This window comes from Akebia trifoliata, chromosome 1, assembly GCF_017979445.1.
Source record: "Akebia trifoliata isolate Shusen 1 chromosome 1, ASM1797944v1, whole genome shotgun sequence".
Classification (NCBI taxonomy): domain Eukaryota; kingdom Viridiplantae; phylum Streptophyta; class Magnoliopsida; order Ranunculales; family Lardizabalaceae; genus Akebia; species Akebia trifoliata.
In genome coordinates, this window is record NC_141375.1 from 26,477,136 (window position 1) to 26,503,938 (window position 26,803).

At 35.3% G+C, this 26,803-nt stretch overlaps 1 protein-coding gene and 1 pseudogene across 4 annotated transcripts; one reads left to right on the top strand and one right to left on the bottom strand.

Annotated features, from left to right (window-relative positions):
* Positions 1-727: 727 nt before the first annotated feature.
* LOC147411304 (choline transporter protein 1-like) lies at positions 728-10,166 on the top strand. 3 transcript variants are annotated; one of them, XM_086447058.1, is made up of 10 exons: positions 728-1,062; positions 2,259-2,620; positions 3,274-3,419; positions 4,872-5,055; positions 6,098-6,171; positions 6,257-6,370; positions 6,809-7,165; positions 7,894-8,154; positions 9,119-9,346; positions 9,512-10,166. In XM_086447058.1, exons 1-10 carry the CDS (start codon positions 878-880, stop codon positions 9,704-9,706), a joined length of 2,106 nt encoding a protein of 701 aa, XP_086303184.1. In that variant the 5' UTR covers positions 728-877; the 3' UTR covers positions 9,707-10,166. The 3 variants fall into 3 exon arrangements, with proteins under 3 accessions (XP_086303184.1, XP_086303187.1, XP_086303194.1); XM_086447061.1 differs by having other exon boundaries at positions 729-1,062; positions 2,262-2,620; XM_086447068.1 differs by having other exon boundaries at positions 729-1,062; positions 2,343-2,620.
* Positions 10,167-12,349: 2,183 nt separating this feature from the next.
* On the bottom strand, positions 12,350-25,970 carry LOC147411305 (putative nuclear RNA export factor SDE5; annotated as a pseudogene). The gene is made up of 13 exons (XR_015175470.1): positions 25,847-25,970; positions 20,516-21,069; positions 19,036-19,060; positions 18,783-18,816; positions 17,397-17,474; positions 15,527-15,667; positions 15,192-15,324; positions 14,394-14,476; positions 14,176-14,232; positions 14,020-14,087; positions 13,823-13,929; positions 13,670-13,740; positions 12,350-12,624 (listed from the first exon to the last, which is right to left on the bottom strand). The product of XR_015175470.1 is annotated as a putative nuclear RNA export factor SDE5 (transcript).
* Between the last annotated feature and the right edge of the window lie 833 nt (positions 25,971-26,803).

Here is a 26,803-nt window from a genome sequence, read left to right on the forward strand (position 1 = left end):
CCCTAATTGATACATTTTTAGATTTAAAGAAGAAGAGAGAAGAAGAAGAAGAAATGTGTTTGGTAAGCTATTGAGCGGGTGTAATGAGAATTAGACAAAAAAAAAAAAAAAATGAATTCAATGTCTGCAATAAGGGCAGTTTGAATTTAAAAGATTACAAATTATAAACACAAAAAACAGAAAAACAAAACTAACCAATGTGATTTTAGACATGAGAATGCAAATTTTTGGGTTTTGACAAAAATGATTTATAGATTATATTAAGTTTAAATGTTTAAATAGGTGCATTTTTGAAATCCAAATTTTGGTGTAGAACGACTTTTACTCCTCTTCTCACATTATAATAGTAAAACTTTTGAGTGCAATCATCCAAATAGAGTGCAAAGGAAAACTTTTAAGCAGTGGAGTGCAATTGATAGTTGGTGGTGTGCAACTAGTCAGTCCCAATTACTAACCATGACAACGATAACCGAGAGACAAACACGGGCGAAGGAAAGTTTTTCTTCCTTCCGTATTTAGAGGCGGAAGTATGGGTTTTGTAATTGTTTTAACGGTATCATCATGTCAACTCAAGCTAAGCTGTATCTCTAATGACTCGGCCAAATACTTAAGCTGAGCCGTCTAAGAAGGATTTTGAAATCGATATCCACTTATTACTTTAAATCTTGTCTTTATCTTTAAATAACATAGCAATTATTAAGACTAAAATTCCAAACCTTTTTTCCCACTCTCTTAACGTCTACTCTTCCTTTCTTCCCCACTTTAAATGCTTCGTTTCTTCTCTCTCTCTTCATCTCTCTTTAGTCTTTAAAGTTAAAACCCTCTTCAGCTTTCAGACCCTCTCTCTCATTCTGGAGAATAGGATAGGCAGAGAGATATGGGAGGTCGTTGGGGGGCAATCATAGGGAAGTGCACATCTAGTGATAGAGATGATCAGATGGATGGAATCATAAGTCACAACAGGAAATGTAGAGATGTTTCGTTTCTCATCTTCTTTATTGTCTTCTGGGTGGCAATGATTGTAAATTCCAGCTTTGGATTCAACAAAGGAAACCTATTGAGGTAAAAATAAGAGCTACCACTTCATACTCATACTACTCTCATTTCCCTTGTTGGGTATCTCAGTTTTTCCATTTTTTCTCTGTATTTTTGGATAAAGGAAGCATTTTGTTGTGTTTATGTGCTTCTCAAAGAAACCTCTATACCCTCTTGTTTCTCTATTAGTTCTCTATTAACATTTTAGCTATGTTGAGTGGGCCTTTTTGCCATGTTCTGTGAGTTTCTGAAATGGGTTTATTAAGAGAACTCCTTTACTCTCATTTTTCTCAAAGGGTCTCAAAATTTATTTTTTTCGGTTGTGATTTTGATGTTTATTTGTGTCTTTGGAGGTAGCATTCTGCGGTTTTTGAGTTTTTCTCGTATGGCCCTCGCACTGATCGACACTTAGTAGACTCACGTGCTTCTCAAAGAAACCTCTATACCTTCTTGTTTCTCTATTCGTTCTCTATCAAAATTTTAGCAATGTTGATGTTTCTTGTGTTTTTGGAGTGGGCCTTTTTGCTATGTTCTGTGAGTTTCTGAAATTGGTTTCTTAAGAGAACTCCTTTACTCTCATTTTTCTCAAAGGGTCTCAATGATTTTGATGTTTATCTGTTTCTTTGGAGGTGGCACTCTGCGGTTTTTGAGCTTTTCTCATATGGGCCTTGCACTGATCGACACTTAGTAGACTTGCCGGAGTCATTTGGTTAAAATCGGTTTATTTTTCTATTTAAAATATTTATATCTAGAATGTTATTTCTATTGTTATTATTATTATTTTTTTGTAATAAGCTGGATTAATAGATGTTCAATCATAAATTTGCTAATATAGCATACTAGAGAAGTAGGCATTAAATGACGAACATAAATTTGCATATTTGCTCAAAGCAAATACCTTAAAAAATTTGCAACCGACTTCTATGTTCAAAAGTGCCTGCAAGTAGAGATATGAAGCCTCTTTGATTAGCTAAAATCGACCATCCTTTGAAAGACATAATTTTTGGTCTTTGAAACGCAAATCATCTTCTAACTGATACCCATCAATTACACCATAGTCCTTCAACCACTTGTGCCTTGGAAATCATCATCTTTAACATATCTGTTCTTCTACTTCTTATGAGTGCATGCGTGTGGTTGACCACCTTTCTGGTATATGATGAAAAGATTGGTCTTTTTTTTTTTGGGTTTTTTAATGGAAATTAAGCCTTTATATATCTTAGCAGGCTAACATATGGATTGGACTACAAAGGAAATATTTGCGGGAACAAGCACGCAAATTCTGATCTTCGTGAATTGGATCTTAGGTACTGGCTAAATCCCAATCAAGTTTATGAAAGTGGCCTGAAGAACAGCCAATTCAAGCTAGAAAATGCTAGGAGCATCTGCTTGATGGAATGCCCTTTACCATCTGATGATGGCGTCAGTTGGGTCTGTGATTATCCGGAAGGTGATATTCATCTCACTTTTGAAGAATGGATTGATGGGAATTATGATTATTTCGAGTTCCTACCACTAGATATGAGAAACAGCTCCCTTCAGCTTCAAGGACCTTGTTACCCTGTCATATTTCCAAGTGTAAATGGTAAGTAATGCCAAATTTCTTATGGTATAAATAGTCCTTGAACATCAAGTAACGTGGTCTGGTCTGGTTCGTTTGAAATGTTTGTTAATCAAATGTGTGTGTGTGTGTGTGTTATTGAGTGTATATTTTCCTCCATTCTCGGGTGTCATACCCCAATTAAACCCCATGACCCTCTTATATTCATAGTTCTCCCCCTCTCGAACAGATCAATCTTTTGGAGTAGTTGGTTGTGTAACATGGTATCAAAGCGCTAGGTTCGTATAGGTCACGGGTTCATTCTTTCCACCTTATGGGGTGAGGGGGAGAGTTGAGTATATATTTTCCTTCATTCTCGGGTGTGTCATACCCTAATTAAGCCCCATGACCCTCTTATATTCATAGTTCTCCCTCTATCCAACAGATCGGTCTTTTGGAGTAGTTGGTTGTTTAATATCCATGTGTGTGGAGATTTGTTTTAAATAGAATAGAGGCCATAGAGCTCTTAGATAGAAGTTTGTTGCCTGCTATTAATTTTTTTTACTCTTCTTCTTATTATTATTCTTTGTCTTGCATCCTTTACTATTGCAGTATGAATATTTCATTTGTGGTTCCTATTTCTTAAGATAATATTTGATTGCATATCTAAAAATGTCTTTCTTCTTTACTTTTTTCAGTTCACTGGAGCTGCCAATTTATTGCTCGTGCATCAAACCTGTCTTTACTGCATTGGCGGCAGATGGGTGGTGTGCATATCAGCGAGGACATCATAATAGATAAATCTATACATAGATCTATTAATTCTCAATCTGTTGTCTTAAAGGTTGGAGAGTTTTCCCCTCCCCCCCTAAATTCCCATGTATGAACTTAGGTATTAGTGTCCCTCTTTAAAAAAAATTATTTTGATCGATAGGAAGAAAATAGTATATTTGTGTCACTTTAACATAAGAAATACCCTTGCAAAAGTATCAGTAAAAAATTCATGTCAGTTTTGCCAACACTGAACATCTGACTTATATCCATATTTCCAGTGATATTCAAATTTTTGGAAATCTTTTCTTTCTAGTCCATTTAAAAGATAATGTTTGCTGTTACTAGTCTTTCAAAATGCTCCTACATTTTTCAAAGAGCAATTTATACCGCATAGGTGCTACTATCACAGCTTACTCATCTATGCTTGAGTTATTTTTAACTATGTGTTCCCACTAATTAGTCCTTGACATCTGATGTGGCATTAGACCTCGTTAAAATAATCATGATTTAAGAATCTTTTTTTACTGTTATAATTATGTTAGAGATAGAGTCACCCATTCAATCTGCCTAATAGAAATAAATGGGATACTTCCATAGAATTGTACTTATAATACTACAGGTGATCATGTTCCTGTGGAGTACAGGCTCAATTATCCAAACTGTTGTAGCAGTATGATACTTCTAGAGTGATACTAAAACAAAGGTGGGTCTGTTATTACAACGCACAGACTTTACCACCTTGCTGAGGTGGCACCTTCATTGTTCTTAATTATACCCAATATTTTATTAGAAGAACAAAAAAAGAAAGCAAAAAAGTAGAGATGATGTACTTTAACAATCAACTCCCATTTGAAAACAAAATTCTTAAAAAAAAAAAAAAAGCTACTTAACTCTATAGATGCCAATGGCCACTTATACAATTGCCTTCTAATAAACCATCGGATCTCTTCGACTTTTGTTTCCTCCTGCAAATACTACCCCCCCCTTTTCCGTTTTCTTTCCTTTGAAGCACGCTCTTCCTTCTTCTTTTTTTTGAAGAGACATATTGATAAAGAAAAAAAAGCAGGAGGCAGGTCAAGGAGGCCACCTACAATAAAAAGGAGAAGAAAAAACAGTGATAAAAGGGAGACCACAATAGTCTTTCTAAGAAACACCCAAAAACCATTCCAGTTGAATAAGGCAAGTCCCTTCTAAACAGAAAATCCTTGAAGAAAACTTCTCTGAACTCGCCAAACAACTTGCTCCAGAGGAAAAGGAGCCCCCAAAACTGAGAAAAGCACCTCTTGCAAGAAATGTTCCTTTCCTTCCAACATCCCTACTATTCCGCTCTAGCCAAATTCCCTAGCAAACAGCAAAAGGGTTAAGGAATCCGATTCTGCCCTGCTATTCTTCCTTTACCTAGAAAAAAATATCTTACTTTATCTTCTCATTGATAGATATGTTGCATATTATAAGAAATATATTGCTTTTTTGGTATATTCCGGAGTTTGTGATACATTATCTTTATACTCATTATCTGCAGAGGTATGTGGCTGATGTTGGGAAGTCATGGCAAGTATTGATAGTTTGTGGAGGAATTCTGCCACTGTTTTTGTCAGTCATCTGGCTTCTGATGATTCGATTTTTTGTTGCTGGAATGACATGGATAACGGTCATCCTCTTTAATGTCCTCATAATCTCGGTCACAATGTTTTACTATTTAAAAGGTCAGGAATATTTTATTTTACGGTTTTATTATTTTCTATTCTGTGTACTATGATTTTACTACTGTTTATTTTATTTATTTTGTTGGCATCTCAAAGTTGTCCAAGAAATAATGCTGTTCTGTTCCCAAATGGCTTTGAAAAGTGATAAATTGCTATTGATTCTAAAGTTTTGAAACAATTTTTGGGTAATGTTACTAATGCAACAAAAGCAATATATCTATCACATGATTTGTTTCATATGCAACTATCTTACGTTGGAATTTAATCATCGAGAATAAAAAGAAGATTGGTACTTCATGCTAGGAGCCAGGAGGCATATCAATTACTACTTGAACACAGTTGACAGTACCCAATGTGCACGGGTCTCTTGTCTACACTTACTCCTAGATTCAACCAAGCTGAGATTCTTGCAATTTTTTTATCGGTTTGCACTACCAATTTCAATCTTGAGACTCTGAAACTCAACGTTCCAAATAGCTAAAAAGAATATGAAGAAAACTTGAGATTTTAGAAGGAAAGATAGTTACCCAAAGATTTTGTTGGTGGAACATTGTGGAAGAGAACCCTTTTATGGAAAAATTGATGCTTTTTCCCCTCAATAGTTGAGGACCCTCTTCAAAGGACACATTCTGATGGAAAGATTATAAATTTTCGTTAGAATGGTGGAAGTGTAAATAAAAGGAGTTCTGTTAACTTGAAAGATAAAAAAGGAAAAAAGAAGGTAATCCGAATCTTTTTCCTAGAGATACATTTCCATTAATGAAGAATTTAACTTGGGGCATCCAATCTTGATTTTTTTAATCAACGATTTGGGTCGCATCCTTCAGTTGAATTGCATCTGACTATATAGTATTTGTTAACCAACCTTTTGGGACAGATGGTTGGTTAACACTCAATGGGATCTTTCATATTTCTTTCACTTGTTTTATGGCTCCAAGCATATTGAAAAAATTTCCAAATCTTAGTACAAAATTTATTTCCAACCTTATATTTTTATTTTCTGGTTATGAATACTGAATGATTTTCATAATCCTACTTTTAGCCGGATGGATTGGGAATGATGCCATCTCTCCCATTATTGGCGAGCACGATCCATACATTCACGTATATGGAAGGGTGGGTGCACATCATCAATGTAAGAGCTTTTGGTTTGGGAGCTCTTAATCCAATCAGTTTTGCTTAATATTCTTATTTATTTCAGGAACAAAGTCATCTTCATGCTGTTGCTGTTCTTATGACCATTATAATGGCTATTGCTGTCCTCTCATCTATAGCCATTGTTCGCCGCATCCTTATGGCAACATCTGTATTAAAGGCAAGTATTGACTTCAAGATGGTTCTCTGAGGGAATCTAAGGTACTTGACAGGTGGACCTGAGGCATGACATTGCAAAGGAACCTGATCACAAACTTCAGATTGATATCATTATTTTGGACTAGAAGGTGGCATGTGCAAACACATGTCCTTGAAGGCTTATTTGTAATTTAAAATACTAATTAAATGGTGATTTTGAAGTTTACTTGGCAAAAAGGATATTTTTGTAATTTTTGAAAACTAGCCAATGTGATTTTAGGGACGTGGGATTGCAATTTTCTTGGTTTTGACCAAAATGACCCTGATTATATTAAGTTTAGATGTTAAGTTGGAGGCATTTTTGGAATCCAGATTTTGGTGTCAAACCACTTCTACTCTCCCTTCTGTATATAGAGTATGTTACCCCTCTCTGACATTACTTACTCTAATCTTCATGCAGGTCGCAGCAAAGGTCATAGGAGAAGTTCAGGCTCTCATAGTTTTTCCTCTCATACCATATACTATCCTTTCAATATTTTACATGTTTTGGTTCTCGGCGGCTCTCCATATATTCAGCTCTGGCCAGATCGTCCAGAATGACTGCAAGTCCAATTGCTGTGCGTATGACCTCAGGTATAAGAGAATGAACTGTGATATGTGCTGTGGTTACAGCATACGATACACTCCTCATATTGCTGTTGCGATCCTTTTTCATCTGTTTGGGTGCTACTGGGCTACACAGTTCCTTATTGCTTGTTCTTCTACTGTGATTGCGGGGTCTGTTGCTTCGTATTACTGGGCTCGTGGTGAAACCCCAGTAAGTAGTTTCACCTTTTCTACATTAAAAACTTGAAGACCCAATTTCAGATTTTAAATCTATTTGTGACTTGGTTGATTGCTGTATTAGCTATTAAATATGAAAAGATTTCATCAATTATTTTCATCTTACTGAAATCCCAATCGTGGAATCCGATTAGTCCAAAATTCTCAAGTACTTGGCCGAGTTTCAACCAATTCCTTTTCCCTTCCCTACTCTTGGTTGGGACTTAGGACTTGGGAGTAGCAGTCATAACTGGACCCTATCTTTGATTTATTAGGTCGGTTTGTTATATTTGTTTTTTATTTGGATTCTTAAAGATCGAGGCAATTCATGAAATCAAGGTTTAAAATATCGTGTCAATTGAATGTTTCGGTGAATCAAAAATACGGTATTAGTCGATAGATTCAATACAAACCGATACATTCCTGAAACATTCATTGTTTCAGGGTCAATGTTTCATATCAGTCTCGGTCGATACAGATGCGTATCAACCGATACATTCAATACATTTTGATATTTGTTAAACCATGCATGAAAAATTGATGGAACCTTACTTGATTTAAGGAAACCTAGGTAACTTTTTGCAAGAAATTAGATTCCACATACAAGTATTGCACTCAACTTCAAGTAGTGTTAAAAAAGGGCATTGATTAGACAATTTATAATTAAAAATGCTTAAGAAAATTATCTTATTGGTTGAACATCTTGAACTTTATTGAATGCAGAAGGATATTCCATTTCTTCCAGTGTTTTTGTCAATGAAGAGACTCATGCGTTACAACCTTGGGTCAGTGGCTCTTGGCTCTCTGATTGTATCATTTGTTGAGTCAGTCCGTTGTATACTTGAGTCAATTCGCCGAAAGCTGAAAGGTGCTAATACCGCATCAGAATCCCGGGTAGGGAAGTTGGCATCTGGTTCTTCTCGGTGCTGCCTTGGATGTATCAGTTGGACCATCAAATCTGTGAACCGCAATGCCTACATAATGGTAATTTTGAAATAAGTGATTAAGATTTGTGTTCCATCAAGAGTGAGTACTTAGCTCATGCTTGGGTATGGATGGGGGTACTGGAAAAAGGCATCCTGCACCTTTCTTTTACGTGTCACTCGTGCATGGTTTAGTAGCTTGGATCAACCATTAGATGGGTCGTACGTAGAAGAATTACTCCCAGCTATGGCTGGCAATGGGTCAGGTGTAGGTTGGATGAAGCATATATCCTTATCCAACTCTATATCCGAACATCCATATTTGATTTGTAACCCACTTTTGCTAAGGGTATCCATATCTGATTATTCATCCAAATTTTGAAAGGATATCTATATCCAACTTGTACCCAAATGTCAAGTGGATATCCAAGTCAGATATATAAACCTCATTGTGAAGTTGATGGAAGAACCTTAATTTTGGGTTGTACATATATTTTTTTGTAAATTTACCATATTAAACTCGGATAAATGGATGTTCGGCTTGGATAAGATGCATATACATATTCAAGCCTAAAAAAATAGGGATAAAATAATGACATAATTTTACCCGAATTCTTAATCAGATAAAAAAATTGTACCCATACCCGAATAACTTAGGTCGGATGAGTTGGGTAATGGATATTATCCAACCATTGACGGCCCTACTCCCAGCGCATTGACACTACCATGAACTTGTAACTGTCAGGTCAAGAAATTATTCTTGACCATTTAGTTTAATATTTTCCCATCGTTGAAAAGAATAAAATAACTTTGATCATCTCAATATTTCCAGATGTCTGGATGGGACCCATCAAATATTAGGTTCCTATCTCCAACATTTTCTATGTATGGCATGGGCTGAATGGATGATTCCTTCACGTCTTCTCATCCAAACCGAGTATTCCTCTTGAATTTGTGATATTTACCTAATCATCTTTGATCACTGAGTCCACTTAATTCACATAATTTTTTTGTGTTACATGTAGATAGCCATAACAGGTAAAGGATTCTTTAGAGCTTCCGAAATTGCTACAAGGTTGATCATGAATAACATTCTACGGATAGGGAAGGTGAATGTGATTGGAGATGTTATTCTCTTTCTTGGGAAATTGTGCATCAGCCTCTCCAGTGCTGTGTTTGCATTCCTAATGTTGGATTCACATAAATATAGATTTGCTCATAACAGGATCTCCTCTCCATTATTTCCAGTTCTGGTAAGGTTCCAGTGACGTATTGTGATAATTGTTATTTCTCGTGAATTCATTGTTGACTCAGCCAAGAAAATGAACAACTAGTAAAAGGCATCATCACTATCAGTTGGATTAATGCTAAATGATAATGGAAATGTTGTACTTGTATTTACATTTATGTTTATGCAGGTATGTTGGGGGCTTGGTTATGTTGTTGCCACTCTTTTCTTTAGAGTAGTAGAGATGTCGATTGACACGATAATCCTCTCCTTCTGCCAAGATTCCGAGGAGCATCAAGGGACAGCCCAATATGCTCCTACCCTTCTCATTGAGACTCTCGATGACCAAAATGATACACAGAGGCTCATCCAAGGATCATCCTGATGCACCCCCTTGTATACAAATTTCTATCCCGTGTTTGCTGTACTTGGATTTTGAAAAGCTTAACATATTATCAGGTTCTACTAATCTTACTTACCTTTCTCACACTTGTTTTCTCTTGTCTTGTCTTCACCATATATATAGTTTTAAGGGAAATGTATGGAAGTTTTTGCGAAGTTGGGACCTATGTTCTGTTATCATGACATGCTTTAAGCCTCAAAGATGAACAATCATATTAATCCTGGGAAGTGAGTCCTGCGATGGTCTTGCGACATGATGACAGTATGACAGCCACGTGGGATGGCATCCCGTTAGTATGAAAAGTGGTGTTGCTGAAGTCTATGGCTTTGTGGGTTAATGATCTATGTAATATCAAATGGTTGTAGATTAAAGATTTATATTTGTTTGAAGTTGCGACAAACACTTATACAAGAAAAGATGTCCAGGCTCTTGAATTTGGCTATAGAGTGTGTGTTAGACATGCAGCAAGTGTCAAGGTGTTGATAGCTGTTTTGGCGTAGAATAATGCTGAAGTGACCTCAAGATTGTACCTCATATCGCATATCCTGACTTGAAAGTGTGTAGGAACCATAGATGTTTTTCATCGAGATATGAGTCAAAAAGCATCTATGGTTCCTACACACTTTCATGTCAGGATGTGCGATATGAGGTACAATCTTGAGGTCACCCCAGCACGACTCTTTGGCGTATCAACTTCTGAAAATTCAAGCATGATGATTTGGCTGTGCACAAAACTATATAGAGATCTTGATTACAAGAGCACCAATTACTCCATTAAAAATGGAGAGAGCATTATACATGAATTATGTATTTATAAAACATAACAACGGGAAAATCTTAAGAGAGTTCATTGGACAACCAAAAAAATGAAAATCGTTTTTAAGGATCCAAAGTTTTTTTTTTTTTTTTTTTTGTTCCTTTTTAAGGTGGATTTTTTATATGGTTTTTCCTCAAAGAAACTTCATTTTGTATTTTAAGAAAGAGTGCTGATAATATGATGGACTTGACGCACATTGACGTGGAACTTACTAAAAATTAAAAAGAGAGAGTTTCTCTCTTGCCTGTTCTCTGCTCACATAATTATTTTTTAGATTTCAAATTTTAAAAACAATCGTTGGACCCACATTGATTATCACATTGACAATCCAACAATACAAACATCTAAATTTCATGAAAATATTCATATTTAAAATATAAAAAAATTAAAAACAATTGTTTTTAAGAGCTTGATCCATGGTGTATAAAACGGACGGCTATTGAGCACTTATATTTAAAAATAAAATTCAACGATGAAAAATAACTTTTTTTTCTTTGTTTTTTTTTGTTTGTTATTTGTAAACTTTATATAATTTTATGCTCTACGACTCCATTTCATCGGATCATGATTTTGAATGTCACAAGGTGATAAGATCTGAAAGTTTCTTTTTTCATTTGTGAGCAAGAGAGAATTTTTTTTTTCTCTCTTTTTTTTATAGTAAGTTATGTGCTTCCACGTCAGCATGCCTCAAGTCCATCGACCAAAAATCCGTTATTATCAGCACTCTACGAAATATAATTAATAGGTATTTGCATCAACAATTCTTGCTCTTCTCTTATTATAGCAGTATCATGGGAGAACTAAAATGGTTCATTGTTTCTGTAAAACTCGAGATCTTCACAAAATAAATATGCTAATTAGATCCAATCACTTCTTTTCTAGAAGGGTAAATTTGGTAGAATCACAAAAATTTCCCAACTTTTATACAAAATTTGATGGAAAGTAGAAAAAACGTTCGTCAGATGGAATCCACCATCTTCAATCAAACCATGATTAAAGATGTGAAACCCTTTCCTTACGAACATAGTAAGATTTTGAGCCTTACTAAGGGTCGTTTTGCCCAAATGGATTACCCCATCAGAAATCCAACACCACAGTCCTTGGATGGCTACCGAACTTTCACATAACTCTTAAACTATAATGAAATTCAACAGTGAAAAGTAATTTTTCTTTTCTTTTTTTTTTCAAATTCATAGAATTCCGTCCTCTACAATCTTGAAGCACCGAATCATGTATTTAGATGCCAAGATGTGAGCCCAAGGACCTTTAGTAAGGGTGAAATCCTTACTTAGTAAGCCTAGGGGACTCATTATAGATTAGGAAGAAAAAGAAGACTACATGATTTCTCTGAAGCATTGCTTGGTACCCTAGACAAATTGCTGTGAATTGCAAAAATTTTCCAACCCAAAATTTTGTGGCCTTCTATAGCATTTAAAATTTTTTTTTTTACTCTAAATTTTCCTTCATTTTTAAATGGAATTTGTGGGCAATTGCATACGGTTGGTGTGGTGTTGACAAAAGCTGGTGTGGCAGTAGCAACTCTAAGTATAATAAATAGTGGGATAAAAATCATTATAATTCAACCAGGGGAGCATAACTTAGCGTACCAACAAATAATTAACTAAGAGAAAGTAGACTGAACTGGTTTGGACATTCTCAATTAAAGCCAATTAGACACCTATGTTCTGAAAGAGATCAAAGAAGAGTCAAAAATCTTGAACATGATGATCCTTTAACAGAAGAATGATAAATACCAGCTTGTTTTAAGATTGACGAAGACTTTCTTTCAAAAAACAGAAAAATAACTCTTTTAAGTTCGGTTTTAGTGGCGGTTATTTATAAATATGTACATAAATTCAAAATATAACCACCTGCCTACATGATCCACCTTTTAGACTACCTCTTCAAAGAATGTACGAAGAAAGGAAATCACAAGTTCAAATGATCTATCCTTTGTTTATCGTTTTTTTTTTGTTGCAAAACTCAATCTTTGCGGGATGATTTCATCAACTTGGATCAATATTGTCCCACCATTTCCTTCTTCAGTCCACTTGATGGATTCCCTCTCCAAAAGCTTCAGAATCTGTTAGAAAGGATTCCAAAAAATTTTGGATATTTCAGCTCATTTTATATTTCTTTTCAGAGAATAAGAGATTGTACTTCACAAATCTGACATTGAAAGCATCAGTGAGGTCTGTCTATAAGAAAGATAGAAGCTAACGGAATAATTTGATGAAAAAAAAAATCGATTTCCTACTACTTACAAGTTCAATTAAGCATCCTATCATAATAATTCACCGACATAACAGAGCCTGAATTAGTAATCTCAAAAGAACTAATTTAAATGGTTTTGGTCATGTGCAGCAATAGTTTCACGTTGGGGTGGTGATGGATTTTTACACAAGATGCCAACCTGACGCAACCCTCCTTTAGAAAGGAATGCATTTGGGGAAATGTAGGAGTAGCTCCAATAGGCGATAAACTTAGAGAAAGTTGGATGAGATGGTCTGGATGTGTTCAACAAAGGCCAACAACAGCTCAAGTTAGAAGAAATATTCAAGTTGATGGTAGATCTCTCAGAGACATCTGATTAAGTTGAAACGATGTTGAGAAGATAGTGAAGGAAATTATAAACCTGATAAGTTAGCTAAGTTTCGGTATCTCAATCTTGGGTCAATATGCATTTTCTATTCCAATGTTAGGTTCTTTAGTTTTTTCCCCACTCATAGTTGATTTGATGTAAAAAGGAAAGATTCAAACAACCAACTAAACAAAGATTTCTATTATATGAAAATGTAACATAAAACTGAACCAGACAGAATGAAATTCAACAAACTGATAAAAATTCCCCATAATTACTTGCTAGTTGTCATAAAGATTGACATGAAGCTAGGGTAAAAATAGTTTTTGTTGATCCATCAGTAACCTTGATTCTAAGACAAAACTGTTCAAGTTTATTTGAAAGATGTCGTACTTGTCCCATTTAAGGAAGAAGGCCATCTCTTTAAAAAAAAAAAAAATTATAATAATAGAAAATTTGCATTTTATCCACATGTATACATCAGCCTCATACAATTCAAAACAAGGAAGAAACTTCCAATCAAATCAGCTCAAATAATTACTCTTACCAATCGCTTTCGAGACCCTTTGGTGATGTCTTCAGCACCGCTCTCCACAACAACCTTAAGGTGCTGAATAGCTGATGGAAAGCAAGATATCGAATCCATGCCATATGTTAGTATATCATTTTAAGAATAAAACTGTGATAAATAGTTACCTACCCGGGATAGCAGAAAGGGAAGTGAGATGAAATTTCGGAAGACGTATGGCTTCTTTTGCTCCATGGTCATGCAAATCAAGAGTCACTTCATCTCGATTCTTGTTATTTCTGCAAACAAATTCAAACTTTAAAGAGTAAATAAAAAGGAATTGAGGGATAAAAATGATAGAGCAATCTCAGAACCCAATGTGCTCCAACCTGCATTCAAGAATCTGCTGAGCAGACTTTTCGTCTGCTTCTCAAGCCTTGTCGTTGTAAAATTGTCCCTGGAGACCCAACACCATTCATTTAGACAATAATTAACATTAAACATGCACGAACGTCTTTATCAAACATGAAGATTTAAAGCCAGACCAATTCTAGAAGTTTGTTAGCGAGGGTGTGATCTCCATTTGCAAATGCATCAACAGCCTGCGGAGAACATAATAACATTCAGTATCGAAACTTGAAAGCCATGACCATGATCATTTTAGTTTCTTTGGGAATAATTTATTATACTGAAAATGTGCAAATTCACGTGGGATCACAAATAGAATTATAATAGAAAAAAATTCTAGAAATAAGTTACTTACAGTTTTATAATATTCTTTCATTGTGAGCCAATGCTCTTTTGCAGATCTACGAAGGATTTGGTAGTAATCTTCGTCTTCCACATCTATTATATTGATACAAGAATTTAGAAGAGAGCAAAAGATGAGAATCACGAATCTAACTATTACTAAATCATGCCCTATACTTCAGTATTTTCTATACTAAAATCCAAAATGCAACATATTAAATGGTAGATGCAACCAAAATATTGACCTTTTAAAATCATGAACACAAGAATTGATTTAATTCAAGAGTATCAAACAGAGGAATAACACTAAAAAACAAAATCATGACCAAATGACAGCCACAACAACCAGGAGATGAGTGGCTGAGATTAGCTTCAAAGCCATATGTTAGCCTTTTGAATTTATACATTTCTAATAAAAATCTTTTAGGAGAGGATTGTCAAGGAGATAATTTCACAAATTGACCTTCAGACTTTGGTTCTTGTTAGAACCCTAGTGTTATCATGGAAACACTTATACAAGAGATCTCTAAAAGTTTTCTTCTCCAAGACTCTTGGAGATGGTTCTCCTATTTCAAAGGACCAAAATGAATCTTGGTTAGCATGTTTCTAAAAGAAGAATCAGAATCTCAAATGCAATTAATTAAGAATTAAAGAACTAAAAATGAAATTTTAAGATTCGAAAAATATCCCAGACAATGATTATCAATCTCCATAGCTTTTATGAAACTATTAACCAAAATTTTTGTGCTTTTTGCAAGGAAAATAATTTTTTTTTTATAGAAAATCTCGAAATAATGAACAAAGTACTCACCATCGTCAGTATCTTTTTGTGGTTCCACAATGTTAGTCAAAAGTTCTGGAGCAGTGTCTCTTGGAGGTTCAGTTACCACAACTGTTCTCGTTTTCTTCACTGCCCTTATTGGGTGAGTTCTTCTTGGTGCCTCCTAAAATCTCTTAGTTTCATTGAACAATGAAGCTAACATTTGCCTCTGGAGTTCATCTCTCTTTTTGTCTTGGTTAAGTAGTTTTGTTCCAGTTCTGTTTAAAACTCTTGCTCCATTAGTAATGACAGTGAAAATTGAAAGAATTTCAACCGTTTGTGAAGACGACAAGATAAAGTGTATGAAGAAGTTCATGTATTTTTTATTTTTTTCCGAAGACAACCCTAATAAGGATATAGAGTATATCCTCACAGTCAGTTAAAAGCTTCTTATGCCAATGGGAATGAACAAACCTTCGAGAAGTAGGAATTAGAGGCAATTTCGATTTTGGATACTTATCTGCAAGCTGCAAATAAACCAATATGATTAAACAAGAAACAAAACACGTATGCTAAAAATGATCAGAAGCATATTGTTATTCATACCTTCCACGTGTACACATAACAAAACAAAAAAATCACCATAGATCATCTTTGCATGAGTTTATATCATTTGAAAAGCCATAATATTGTTGATTACGGACCCTACAGGACCCTATCTTGATAAAATCTTTAGCAGAAGATGCATTTGGTTATATAAAAAAAGCACAATAATCAACAGTTAAATTTTGACAGATTTCAATAATCAACCCTTTTTCATTGGAGGGAAAGGAGACCTACAAAACAAGGAGGTCGAGAAGAACTACCTACAAAAAGTTTCAATGAAAAAAGAACATATATATACCAAAAAATTAAAGAAAAAAGAAAAATGAGCAACATGTCAACACCAACTAACCACCCATCCGAAATCCAGATCCTCAAAATCTAATCCTCGCCACTTGCTAAAAGTGTCAACCAAAGAAATAGTGATGCGTTCATGCTAAAAATTGTGCCTTATGTCATCTTCCTTACCTTCACCATACTATTTGAAATATTTTCATAGCTCCCAACATATCGTGAATGGAAGCAATCTATGGCATCTAGAATAAAAGCTATCATGGACAACTTTAATGATCTCCAACATAGAGCAAACGAATGGAAGCACTCTCCAAATCATACAGCCTCTAGAATAAAAGCTATCATGGACTAACATTTAAAAATCTCCAATACAGAGGAAATCATAGTCAAACTGACAGAAAAGGCACTAAGAAAAAAAAAAAAGATCACACTGTCCTAGCCACTAGAAAATGGATGACGAGAGCATATGTAATGGTCAACAATAAGGATTCTGTCAAGGACAGAAAATCAAGCGAAAAAAATAGGCTACTTTAGAAGGGACTTCAGATCCCCCCATGTGAGTGGAGTGGGGGAAAAATGCAAATGAGGGGTCCCGGCAGAATAAAGATTTCACTGAAACGGACCCATCACTATTTTCGACCTATTTTTATCAACTCCCAGAATATTTCCATATTTTGAGAATTTATTGAGAACAGTCCAGAAATAGCAAACTATGTATAAAAATACAAATTTTGGTGTGGATTGATAATTAAAATGTCCTTTTATGTAAAAGGAAAATGGAGATACATATGAGAACTTATTATTATGATTTCATGCTTGTTTTATCATTTCCTGAAGTCTTAGTGAACATTTCCACTAAGTTTCTGTTATCTCCACACTATTTGAACTAATTCCCATTCCAAGGTTAAACCCAAATTTACCCCAAAATTGAATCTATCTAAAAAATAAAGGCATTTCTACACTCGATACAAGAGACCCTTAAAACCCATCCGCTTGCTAAAGAATCTGGAAGATCATTAGCAGACAATGGAATGAGAGTGAACACGTTCGATCTTGACGTCACGCCACAAATCTCCTGGTCAATATGAGATAGCCTCCACTGCTTGTTCCTCCTTCCACATTCCCAAGCTATAAAGTTGCTAGGATCCCCCCAACAAATAAGAATCCTATATTAAGCTGCTTGGAAAATTTTCAGACTTTGAAGCAAAAAAAAAAAAAATAAATTATGCATTATTATATGTGAATAGCTCTTCACTCACTATCATGGGAAGAAAAACAAGATGCATTTTATATACTTTACAAAAGGAAAAGTCATCCACATTGCCATTGGATAATTGGAGTCTGGTTGATCATACTTACTTTTTCACTTGAGCTACCAACAATGTCATCGCTCTTTTTCAAAGTTGATGCTGATAGATCAATTAATTTCTCCATGCTCTACATTCCAAAAGCAATACATTAATTTGGGAAACATTTACTGTAGATGAGAAAGTGACTGTAAGTACAACCTTAAAAGGAGTAGATATAATTAATTTTGAATTTGTATTTCACAAATTCATATACCGACCATGGGGGTCAAGGCAACCAACCCAAACACAAAGACGAAGAAACAAGAGAAGAAACAGAGATACACCCTAAGGGTGACTTAATGACCCAAAAACTATATCTCTGATATTACAAACTTGATCCCATCTAGAAAGAAAGGCTTCAAAGAAAACTCCTTTGAATTTCTTTTCTTTTTTTGGAGGGTAACTCCTTTGAATTCCTTGTAGACTTTGCACCTAAAGTAATGGAGGCCAAAGGTACAAAAAGAACATTTTGTTGATATAAAATGAAATGCAAAAAAAGAATTGCTAAACTCCATTCATAAGAATTAGCAATTACAAGAAAACTTATCTTAATGGAAGTCAAAAAAGAAAGAAAAAACTTAGAAGTGGACTTTTTTTCTATCATGAAATTAAGAAGGAAAATGCAATCATGAGAATTCATCAAACCTATCAACCATGTTACCCATATATGCCGAGGAGTCCAGGGCACAAAAACGGCATTCACTCTTAAAATTGCAATAGGTGACAGGTTATGGCACACATCTAGGGTATATGGGTAAAATAATTAATGACATGCAATGACAATTGTTGATGTATGACAAAGTTGAATAAATTGCAATGACTGTATGCTTGTCTTTATACAAAAGTAGTTCATGAGATTTGTTTGATGAGAGTTTTAAGTATATCTTATCATTATAAAAGTCCACCTAAATTAAAAACAACAAATACAAATCAAATAACTGAAAGCAGGATGAATCTTAATAACTTCGACTTCTTGGACTACACTTATTGACATATTAGAAACCAACAACCTAGCATTATAAGGAATAAAGACCACATAAAAATCTAACCATACCTTAAAAAAATGAGAAATGAAGTTCATAAACAAGCTCAGTAGGATGAAATGCACTTCATTTTTGAATGCTCTTGGAATATAACAATATAGTTCTTTCCAAACTTAGCTTATACTTGTGAAAGTTGGGCTTAAGACTAGTCCTTGATACAAGAAGAGTAAAAGATGAGAAATTTATAGCCCAACTCAGTAAGCAAAAGCAACCACAAGTAGTCCCCAATAGGAGCTCATTTCTCTGACAGGAAAAATTCCAGCAAAATGTTTTCCCATCAACAACTTTGTATTCCACAAAATAGTTCTCAGAAAAGTTACTTGCATACATTGCTACTCTCCTCTAATCTTGACTCTTGACCATCCATTATAGCTACTCTCCTCTAATCTGACCAAAATACAGAAACTAAAAAGTTAACCAAACAAACATGCCAGCATCTTTTAATAATCATAAAGATTCTGTCTTGACATTTTCTCACATTCACAATCATAGAACAATTAAATTTGATATGATAACAAAACTCAAATAACATATAAAAGCGGAGAAAGATCATTTATTATAGAAAAGAGAGGAAGTCCTATCAATAAAGAGACTAGTTAATTTAACTTTTTCGCATCATACCCACAACAACCTGCAAATTTTATTTAGTGCATGATTACACAAATTGTTACCAATTGCAAGAGCATTTTTATACGAAACGACATCATTAAAGTGATAGTGAAAAGTCAAAGACAAAAAAGGCAATCTAACATGTGCAAGGTACAAACAAGTATGATACAATGATAAGCCACATAACTGACAAAGTGAATTTATTTTCAAAGAACAGCAAAAATCTATCAAGAAGATACATCTGAAGCATACTAGGAACAAACAAGTACCATACAATGATTGATCATATCAATAATGTAATGAGATCTTCAATATAACAATCAATGAGATATAAACTGATTTCTGGTGGGATCGAGGCATGACAACCTGAGTACATGGTACATAGAAAATATGGATGATTATGCTAATGGACATGTTTATATATGTCATATCATTGTGTAATAAGGGTATCTTAGTCATTTCTCATCTATGTAAACATTAATATAGCTGTCAATATAACTTATTCTGATAGACTAGTGTCTTTTGTAACAATGTTAATAGAATAAATAAAGGTGTAGAGCTCTCTTCAACCCTAGCCAAAGTTTACAAATTACCCTTTCTTCTTCCTTCTCTATTATATCTTCTCCTCAACTTGGTATCATAGCATTTAAAGGACATGGGTGATTTCTGTACACCCTGTACACATCATTGCTGGCCTTGTACAAGTAATTGCTTAGGGAAGACCGCAAGTGTAATATTTTAAGGTTTCTCCTTGATTCCAAGCTAATAAGAATCAACTAGTTCCATCATATCAGATTGGATTTTGCTATTTTGAGGTTCAACATAAAACCATTCGGATCTATGGTTCTAAAGACACTTAAATGAATAGAAGACATGGGTATATATATATATAGAATTGAATGGAGAAACAAGATTTGGTCACAGCAAACATTTGGGATAAGGCTTTGACCATAATGATGACAATTTGTGACAGTCAATTCAGAATTTTGGTTTTCAACATTTTCCCTAGTTATTCGGTAACTATTACAAGTCCTTCTGAATTTTGACATTATCTTCATTTTTTTTTTCAATATTAAGAACAAATACTATTCTGGATGATATATCAATTAAATGAAGATAGAAGTGATAAAACCCCAAGCAGAATGATATAAGAAATAAATATCAACCAGATAGCATCAAACAATTGACTCTTATACCATTAAACAATTGACTCGCATGATACTCTTGACAGAATGCAGCTGACAGCAAGCTACATGGAGCTAACATTATTACAGAAAAATCCTAGGCACATAGTTCACTCCCCAACTACAATTTAAGAGGTAAAAAGAAAAGTCGAAACAGATCATCCGAAAAAAAACAACGTACTTTAGGGATGGAATGAAGAAACATGCATTTGGGAACAAAAAGTTAAGAGTTTCCAATGGGATGAATATCAAGTAGCACAAATAGAAAAAATATCAACGTGAGGATGGCATACCAAGAACTTCTTGGATCACACCCATGCCAAGTTGAAATCCATTTCCAAGCATTTTATAAAGGAAGTCCTCAACATCCTCATGCATAGGATCATTCCTCGCTGTACAATCCAATGAGGCATCATTCTCCCAAAGTTCAGGCATTGGAAATTCCTCCAAGTTCAATTTCAAGGGTTTGGTTGTTGCACAAGATTCACTCAGCAATATTGTGGACCTAGAATACCCTTTACCAAGAAAACTTGAAACAATACCCCCCTGAAACAGAACACCTTTTTTGTTTTATTGATTTCGAATTCATGTCTGCATGAGTTGGCTTCTTAGCAATGCCCTCAGACAACGGTTCCAATGATGATGTATTAGTAATGGCAGCATTATAGGTACATTCTTTTGATTGATACAGAAGTTCAGCAGCCAGATTTGTGTTGTGGTCAGCCTTGTAAAAAGCAGAGGCTATCTCACTTAGAGAAAATTCAGAACCAAATGCATCAAGCAACTCCTCCAAGATCTCATCATCATAATCTGAACTATACACATCCATTTGGAATATTCTTCAAGACTAAAATGGGAAAAAATGGCATTAGAAACTTTAGGAACTAAAGCAGACAAGTTAAAGTTAATATAATCATTTGTAAGACCTTCATTGAAAATATGAACTTAAATATTAGATGCTATGGAAACAGTTTATGTGAAGTTCTTAATGAAAAACTTATTAAAATGAATTGTAAGATTGTGGTGGTCAAACAATTTTGAGATATTAATGCATGTTGACAACCATTTACCCCAAAAGACTGATCTGATCGGGAAAGGCGCAACTATGAATATAAGAGGGTCACGGGTTGAATTGGAGCACGATACGTGAGCACGTGACATCCTAGAGAGGAGGCGGATAACACAACACTCAACACTCCCCTTCACCCATAAGGGTGGAAAATTCCCTTGAGGAGACTCAAATCCGTGACCTATACGAACTTAAAGCTCTGATACCACGTTGACAACCATTTACTCCAAAAGACCGATTTGATGGGGAGAGGCGCAACTATGAATATAAGAGGGTAGCGGGTTGAACTGGGGCACAATATGTGAGCACGTGACACCTGGGAGTGGAGGCGGATAACAAAACACTCAACAATGCACTCGTCATTCGCATATATGTGGGAAAAGGTTGCATGGACCAAAAGAGCATGTAAAGCCTTGACCAAGGTCCTTATTTTGGGCCATGTTGGTCCAAATGACACCTCAAACCTTTAGAATTCATGGTCTAGATTAGGTTAAAAAAATAATAATAATAATAACTTTTTTGAACTGATCTAGCTTTGGAAATGGACTAAAGTCCCAAATATAAAATTCAAATCCAACAGAGAAATAAAGTCTTTTTAAAAAAAATAAAATTAGAGGTCATAAAGTTTTATGTTATGCATCCATGTGGCACCTGACATGTTTTTGGGTGATGCCACATTGGCATTCGGTCCATATAACCCAATCTCTCTCTCTCTCTCTCTCTCTCTCTCTCTCTCTCGCGTGCGCATACACACACACACACACACACTCTAGAATCATCTTTGGGGTTAAAGGGGGTAACAAAGGAAAGATAATAAAATTGGAGGGGTATTAATGCATGTTGACAACCATTTACCCCAAAAGACTGATCTGATTAAAGGCGCAACTATGAATATAAGAGGGTCGCGGGTTGAATTGGGGTATGATACGTTAGCACGTGACATTCAGGAGAGGAGGCGTATAACACAACACTCAACACTCCCCTTCACCCATAAGGGTGGAAAATTCCCTCGAGGAGACTCAAATCCGTGACCTATACGAACTTAGCGCTCTGATACCACGTTGACAACCATTTACTCCAAAAGACTGATCTGATGGGGAAAGGCGCAACTATGAATATAAGAGAGTAACGGGTCGAACTGGGACACAATATGTGAGCACGTGACACCTGGGAGTGGAGGCGAATTACACAACACTCAACAATGCACTCGTCATTCACATATATGAGGGATAGGTTGCATGGACCAAAGGAGCATGTAAAGCTTGGACCAAGGTCCTTATTTTGGGCTATGTTGGTCAAAATGACACCTCAAACCTCTAGAATTCATGGTCTAGATTAGATTTAAAAAAATTTTAAAAATAACTTTTTGGAACTGATCTAGCTTTGGAAATGGACTAAAGTCCCAAATTTAAAATTCAAATCCAATAGAGAAATAAAGTCTTTTTAAAAAAAATAAAATTAGAGGTCATAAAGTTTTATGTTATGCATCCATGTGGCACCTGACATGTTTTTGGGTGATGCCACATTGACGTTCAGTCTATATAACACAATCTCTTTCTCTCTCTCTCTCTCTCTCTCTCTCTCTCGCGTGCGCATACACACACACACACACACACTCTAGAATCATCTTTGGGGTTAAAGGGGGTAACAAAGGAAAGATAATAAAATTGGAGGGGTATTAATGCATGTTGACAACCATTTACCCCAAAAGACTGATCTGATCGGGAAAGGCGCAACTATGAATATAAGAGGGTCACGGGTTGAATTGGAGCACGATACGTGAGCACGTGACATCCTGGAGAGGAGGCGGATAACACAACACTCAACACTCCCCTTCACCCATAAGGGTGGAAAATTCCCTTGAGGAGACTCAAATCCGTGACCTATACGAACTTAAGCTCTGATACCACGTTGACAACCATTTACTCCAAAAGACCGATTTGATGGGGAGAGGCGCAACTATGAATATAAGAGGGTAGCGGGTTGAACTGGGGCACAATATGTGAGCACGTGACACCTGGGAGTGGAGGCGGATAACAAAACACTCAACAATGCACTCGTCATTCGCATATATGTGGGAAAAGGTTGCATGGACCAAAAGAGCATGTAAAGCCTTGACCAAGGTCCTTATTTTGGGCCATGTTGGTCCAAATGACACCTCAAACCTTTAGAATTCATGGTCTAGATTAGGTTAAAAAAATAATAATAATAATAACTTTTTTGAACTGATCTAGCTTTGGAAATGGACTAAAGTCCCAAATATAAAATTCAAATCCAACAGAGAAATAAAGTCTTTTTAAAAAAAATAAAATTAGAGGTCATAAAGTTTTATGTTATGCATCCATGTGGCACCTGACATGTTTTTGGGTGATGCCACATTGGCATTCGGTCCATATAACCCAATCTCTCTCTCTCTCTCTCTCTCTCTCTCTCTCGCGTGCGCATACACACACACACACACACACTCTAGAATCATCTTTGGGGTTAAAGGGGGTAACAAAGGAAAGATAATAAAATTGGAGGGGTATTATTGAAAAAAAGGAAATGCAATATATAAAACGGGAATAAGACAAAAGGCAATGAAGTTTGGGGTATTTCTTGGAAAGGGGAAGAGAGAAAAGGCAATAAAGTTGTCTCAAGATACATTCTGTTAGAGGATAAAGATTGAGACAAGACGGGGGGGGCAACCTAGGGCTTAAAATGGAACAGATTTTATCTGAAATCCGAGTGATCCGAATTCGAATTTAACGGGTTTGGTTCCATCAAGTATAACCGAGTAAAATATGGTTCGGATATTGGTTGATGTCCCTTGACTCAAGTCAGATATAGATCTGTCCCTATATCTGCCAAGATTCGAATGATATATTACTTTACAAGTTGTATTTTTTAAATTTTTTAAACCATTTTTCATCAACCAACAACGGTTGGATGTAGTGGTCAAGGCCTCTTTTCAAAATGGAGTGATCTTGAATTCAAGTCACCATGTAGTCACATCTTAGCAATGTTATATGAAGTAACCTTGAACAGTTTGACACTATCTAACCCGACTGATCCGAATCAATTAATTCGGTTGGATCGGATCCGGATATAAATTTAATGAAGTAAAATGGTTCGAATATGGTTTTAACTGGTAGGATCCGAGTCAGATTTGGATTCAAATATGAATCCGGATAAAAAATTCAGATATGGATATGGACATACTCATATCCGGCTAGAACCCGACCCATTTTAAGCCCCAGGACAACCGTCCTATTTTAGTATATATAATAAGTTAGCTTGTGTCTACGGGCATGGGCATCCATCCTAAAGATACATTATTTATGGTGAGATAAAGATAGAGACAAAATAGGGGGACAACCGTCATGTTTTATTATAGGAGAAATTCCCAAGAAAGTAGAGAACAATTGAAAAATTCCCAAAATAGTAGACTATTAAATTCCGAAAATGGTAAATTATTATTTTTGCAATTAAAATATTTTGGTTAAAGTCATAATATATATATATATATATATATATATATTATGACGGGGGTGTCTTAATCCATAGGCCTGACTAGCAGGGGCAAGGCAATTGGCTTCTTAGAACACTATATCTCACTCAATTCCCCTTATGTACATGCAATACCCCACAAACCACACATTCCAGGTAAGCCGGGATAAATCCCTGTGGGTTGGCCAATGAGGGGGCTTGAGCTCAAGCCCTCTCCCCTTTTGGAGGGAGGGTCTAGACACTACACCCAACACTCGTTGGTAAAAAAGAAAATTATATTTGTTAAAACAGTAAATATTTTTCCCATTTTAATTTCATGTAAACAGTTTAAAAAATTCACTTTATAAAACAATAAATTTATTTCCCACTTTTATCAAAATGTTTTAACTGCGAAAACGATAATTTACTGTTGTCAGAATTAAAATGAATAGTCTACTGTTTTGGGAACTTTTCAATTTCCAGCGCATGTTTTGGTAAAACAGTATATTATATATAGGTATAGATCCATCAATTTTACATATATGGCCCACATTTTCTCTTCATTTCTTCATTTTACATAACTATGGATCAAATCAAACATTCAAACTCATGAGCACGCCGTCACATGCAATCTTGTTTATAACGAATAAGCTCTTGTAGGATGTCATAAATAAATTATTTTGACTCCTAAAATGGATTAGTGAAATAGATTCACTCAAACATCCATAGATGTTCTTCAACTACACACACAAACAAACAAACACGGAAATCTCCAAGCCAACAAACCAAACTGATTACTGAAGTCTAATTCTTTCTCTATCTGAATTCTACAAAAATTAATCTAAACCTCAAAGTATTTGCATAAAACCACAATTAAAAACAGCTCACTTGATTACTGTAAATGCAAAACCAGGCTACAGAGTACCAATCAATCAAAAGAAAATATAAAATAGAACAAGTCGATAGATGATTTGGATCAAAATGAGGTAAAACCACGAGTTACAGAAGACATATTTATGATCAATCATCCCTGTTAAAGTAGAAATTAAGCTACAAGAATACACAATGAAGTGATTGAAATTCTTACTTGATACTAGAGATTCAGAGCAAGCAACGTAACAGAACTCTCTCTCTCTCTCTCTCTCCTAGAAAACGAGATGAGAGGGAAAAAAAATGGAGTGGCAGGCATTTATAAACTTCCTTTGGGTGAGAGAATCACAAAAAAAAAAAAAAAAAAACACGTTAAATAAATGAGGAGATCATCCTCCCTATTCCCTAGTTGTTGTTGTCCCGACTCCGGACTCATGAGTGACGTGTACGGACTCAAAAATTGAGACACTTAACATCTGGAGGAATATCAACGGTCTAAGACTAAGGACGATGGTATATTCTAAACGAAGGTTTAGGATGGGTACATTTTTTTTCCACAGAAAATCAAATTTCAAGAATAAAAAATTGTTTTAAATAAATTTCTTTCTTTTTCTTTTTTTTTTCTGAATTTTTTATATGAGATCGACTCTGTTCTATTAGCAATCGTTAGCCTAAAGGTTTTTCACCCTACATGATCTATTACATACAAACAATTATTTTCTCAAGAAAGTCACTTTTAGATAAATGATTTTGAAAGAAATTATTTTCCATTAACAAACATATCCTAAAGAATAATGATCTTCTGACTCCCCCCCACCCTATAAACTCCTTCCAAATTCTCTTGATGTGGCATGTGCATGAGTCATAGATTTTTTTCCTCGGGATGAATCACTGCACAAATTTATGGAGATGAGCAATTGTGCATCCCGATAAAAATCTATGATTCATGCACATGCTACGATAAGAAAGTTCGACGGGGGGGGGGGGGGGACTTAGAAAATCATGACTCTATCCTAAAATATGAGGAATAATAATGAATGCAGCTGATGTGGCAAGGGCACACATCTTTTTTGTGTATCCCAATGAAAATGATCTACGTTCTGTGCCCTTGCCACGTACCAAGACCGCGTTCATTCATCATAACTCAAAAATGAATCGTACAATGTGGAATAGA